Source organism: Neltuma alba, unplaced genomic scaffold, assembly GCF_004799145.2.
Source record: "Neltuma alba isolate B1F8T4 unplaced genomic scaffold, ASM479914v2 tig00012306_pilon, whole genome shotgun sequence".
Taxonomy (NCBI): Eukaryota; Viridiplantae; Streptophyta; class Magnoliopsida; order Fabales; family Fabaceae; genus Neltuma; species Neltuma alba.
The window spans coordinates 10,175-14,906 of NW_021636818.1; the positions used below are offsets into that span (position 1 = coordinate 10,175).

The 4,732-nt window shown below is 32.4% G+C and overlaps 1 protein-coding gene across 1 annotated transcript; it reads left to right on the plus strand.

Annotated features, from left to right (window-relative positions):
- Window positions 1-936: 936 nt before the first annotated feature.
- On the plus strand, window positions 937-2,130 carry LOC114725927 (F-box/kelch-repeat protein At3g23880-like). Its single transcript, XM_028912489.1, has one exon. It carries the CDS (start codon window positions 937-939, stop codon window positions 2,128-2,130), a length of 1,194 nt encoding a protein of 397 aa, XP_028768322.1.
- Window positions 2,131-4,732: the final 2,602 nt, after the last annotated feature.

A 4,732-nucleotide genomic window follows, 5' to 3' on the forward strand; every position in this document is an offset into this window, starting at 1 on the left:
TCGTATATATAAAAATATTATCTGATTAACTAAGATAACGGAGATATAATGATAAATCAGCTAACGTCGTGCATGTGTATATATATTTATATTAAAATGAGAAGATGTGAATACTTTGTTTTTCCAAAATATTCCTCTCTCTCTTCTGGTTTTTTTTCTTTTGGTAGGGTGCATTTATGAAGGAGCAGCAAAACCAAATCTAAATCTAGTAAGTTACTCTACCTTGCTTCTTTAATTTTCTAACTGTTATTAATCTAGTGACATTAAATAAAAAACTTTTGTTGTAACCAAAAAGTGAATTGAGAAAAAAAAATTCATACCAAATTTGAAAATAAATTGAATAGAAAATTTAATGTGCAAGAATTTTCTTCCAGTATAATTGTTATATACTCTAATTTAAAAAATCGGACACATATTTCTCCTTCAAGTAATGATATCATGTATGTTTCCAATCATAGGGGACTAATTATTTTTCAGATGGAATTATTTATATTTGAATTTGAGATTTTTTTTTCCCTTCAGTTACCAATTTTTCCAACACCTAAAGGCTAAATCATAAGTCTTAATTTTGTTATTTTAAATCTTTTATTTTCATTTATATTATAATATGTGAGAATATCATTAAATTAAAATTATATATCAAATCCTGTATGATAAAATAAAAATCTTATCTTATAAACATAAAAAATGAAAATATATAGTTGATAAATTAATCATATCGTGCATTTTTAATAAAAAAAATTGCACCAATATATATATATATATATAAATTTAGTTTCCAACGTTTAAGGGCAAAGATAGAAGTATATATATACCTTCTAATGTGACAGCAAAAAAAAAAATATACCTTCTAATGCCTATTCCTAATAGTCGTCGTTTGGTGGCGCAGCCGTGAGATTCCTTTATACAAGTGGATCACCAGGGAGCAAGATAGTAATGGATAGCGACACAGTACCATATCTTCCCCAAGAAATTATCACAGATATTCTTCTCCGACTTCCAGTAAAATCTCTAATGCGATTTCAATGTGTGTGCAAAGAGTGGAAGAAGCTCTTCAAGACCCCAACTTTTATTGCTGAACACCTCCATCATTCCCCTAAGCACAATTCTCTTCTTTTCGATTGCACTATCTATGGCTCTAGTTTAAGTTTGCTCAATCATAAGATGCAAGTTCTTGAATTTCAGAAGCCCCCTTTCATTGATACCCCAACGATGGGTTCCTACAGGATCATCTGTTCGTGTAATGGCTTGCTCTGTGTCGAACTCATTAAATCTGAAACCCTTTTCTTGTGGAATCCAGGTATTAGAGAGGTCCGTCAGGTTCCCAAAGCTCTTAAACTTCTTGAAAACAAGTATTGTTGCGTAGGATTTGGGTTCACTTCAATTGTTAACGATTATAAGATAGTGAAACTTTTTATCTCTTGGTATGATGATCTGGTTCATAGAGCTGAAGTGTATTCATTAAGCACAGGATCATGGAAGGAAGTTGATGTTGGGAACTTAGAGGGTGTGATTGACATCACTGGTAGTGGTTTTACTTGTAAGGGATCGATCTTTTGGTTTGGTTTAAAGGAGGATGGGGAAAAGGGAAGTGATCGTAATTTGATAGTCTCATTTGACATAGCAATGGACGATTTCACATTGATACGGATGCCTACTTTATCCCCTAAATCATCATATTGCAATAGTCTTACTTTGCATGATAACAAACTTGCTATGCTTTCTACAAGATTTAATGGAGACACCAGATCTTGTTCAACTGATTTGTGGGTGATGGAGGGATCGAGTTGGACTAAGATATGTATTATCAACCCCTATCCATCCTCATTACATCCTGTGGCTATTCGGAGGAATGAAATTATTTGCACAACTCATGATAGGTTTGAAGGTTTTTCGAAGATTGAATTGGTGGATAATCTTAAGATAAAAACTATTGTGTGCAATCTGACGAATAAGGAATTCAAGATATTTGCTATCAGAAGATATTGCTATGGTCATGATTTTTTGATTTCAAATTATGTGGAAAGTCTCGTACCAGTTAATAACATCCACGTGGAAGAGCCGCCTGATCGTAAATTTGGGTTACTACATTACATATGTACTTTATTTAAGAACTTTCGATGGACATGAACCTATATACAACATTTTAGATCACTTGTCCTTTAGAGATGTTATCTAGAATGCTAAATAAATGTATATGATCTATTTACAATTTGAAGTTGTTTAGTTTTCTTTTAAAGTTGGATATTTTATTTAGTTGTTGGTGTGCGCATTATTCTATGTGAGGTTTCATTTTGCAGGTGGGCTTGTATTTTTTGTATCATTGGTGGATTAGAACAACTGCATGTGACAAATGTTATTCAACCTAGTGTGATTTATTTTCATTTTAAACGACTATTTTGGGTTTATGTTATAACTTACTAACAATGATTTGTAAATTTTTACAAACGTAAGTCGTCCTACATTACATTCTTTTATACTATTACTGGTCCTTAATATAAGAATTAGTTAGAAGTTAAATTTGGTCCTAAATATAATACTTTAATTTACTTTGACTTTCAAATATTTTTTTTAAATAGTTCTATTGATTTTAAAGGGTTACCACCAACGATAGTTCCAACGCATATGATTAAAAAGCATAGTGTAGAGAGTCAATTCATAATTGTTACAATTAACTAATTTTTTATCTACCTAAATTAGTTATCTAATTCTTATATTAACAATCAAATATAGTATTATCAAAATTGCTCATTTCATCCTCTAACTTCACACAATACTTTATGTTAATTCCTCAATTTTTATGAAGTATCTTTTTAGTTCTCCAATCCTAAGACCATTCATTTTATTAACAAAAAGATGCCGATATTGAAATTCTTAATGTTTCACAAAACATTTACAAATATTGACATATTAAATTTAACTTTTCCTAATGTAACAGAGTTTGACATAAAAAAAATTATCATTTGAAACTAACAATGTGAAGTTAAAAAACAAAAATATATTTTATAAAATTAATGGATGAAATTAAAATATAGTTTCGTTTTGTTAATTCATTAAATTTTTTTAATTCTTATCTTCATTAATTGAATATGATTAAATTATGATCATTAAATACACAACCATCCCGTCAAACAATAAAAAAAAAGAAAAGGTGATGAAGAATTTCTTCTTCCCCAAGCCATGGTCCTAAATAGTATTCCTCTTGTCCTAAATATAACATCATTATATATACTAATATACTAGTATAATGGTCTTTTTAAGGATCGGAGAAGTACCATTTCTTCCTCAGGGAACTATCACAGTCGAGCTCGTCAAAGCAGATGGCAATGGATAGCGAAACGCCATTTCTTCCTCAAGAAATTCTCACAAACATTCTCAAACAACTTCTATCAAATCCCTAATCCGATCTCGTTGCGTTTGCAAATATTGGAAGAATCTTTTGAAATCCCCGTCTTTCATCGCAGCCCACCTACGGCACTCGAATGATCAAAACCCTTTTCTTCTTTTCAAGAAAGGCATAGGAAATGATTCGTGCCTTTATTTGCTAGATCGCAAGATGCAAGTCTATGAAGTTCCAAACATACCTGTGATGGATGGGGTTAAGCCATGAGTCGTCAGTCCTTGCAATGGCTTGCTCTGTCTTGGAATTTCTCATTCTGGTCCATCTCCTATTTCATTTTTATTGTGGAATCCGGCAACTAGAGAGGTTGGTCAGGTGCCAAAAGCTCTTACTATTACTGGTGATGATTTGTTTATTGGATTTAGGTTCAGTCCAATTGTTAATGATTACAAGATCGTGAAAAATTATTTGATTGAGTTTAATGAGTTTCATGATAAGCGTTATCGAGTGGCAGTGTACTCATTAAGCACAGACTCATGGAAAGAAGTAGAATTTGGGAGCTTATTAGACAGCATAAGTTTCTACCATGAAAATAATCTCACTCTTGATGGATTTATCTTTTGGTTGGCGCAAAAGCAAGTTCTACCAGGTGAAGATAGAGATGGTCATCTTCTTCCTATAGTTTCATTTGACATAATAAAGGAAGTCTTCATATTAACATCAATGCCTACTCAAAACTTTTTTAATTTCTCCTACCATTACTGAATATGATAATAAACTTGCTATACTTACTCACACTCGCACCACAAGGAGCGCAGATGTAAGATCGTCCTTAATTCATTTATGGGTGATGGAGGAAGGTACATGGACTAAGAAGGATTCTAGCAACCCATGTCCATTGTTTTTATTTCCAAAGACTTTCTTTAACTGGAAGTGAGAAAATGAAGAAACAGAGAAAGTACGGAAGGCAAGAGAGAGACTGAAACTGCTTCGTGATTGATTGATTTGCTTCAGCATTGATATCTTATTTATAATGATAATTACAAGGGATAATCTCTAACCGATTTGGTTAGAATACAGATGTTATAAATTATAGCCGTCAACAAACTATCAACTTGATACACACGTGTGCATTTTTTCTAACATCCCCCCTCAAGCTAGGTGGTATTTCCATTGTACCAAGCTTGGTTGGAAGTGTCCAGAACCTGGTATGAGATAGTGCCTTTGTTAGACAGCTGGCAATTTAAGCAGAAGAAGGAACATAACCAACTATGATCCTTTTGGCCAAAACTTGTTCTCGAATAAAGTGAGCATCAAGCTCAATATGCTTTGTTCGTGAGTGAAAAACAGGATTGCTAGCCAAAGCTCTTACACTATTATTATCACACCAGA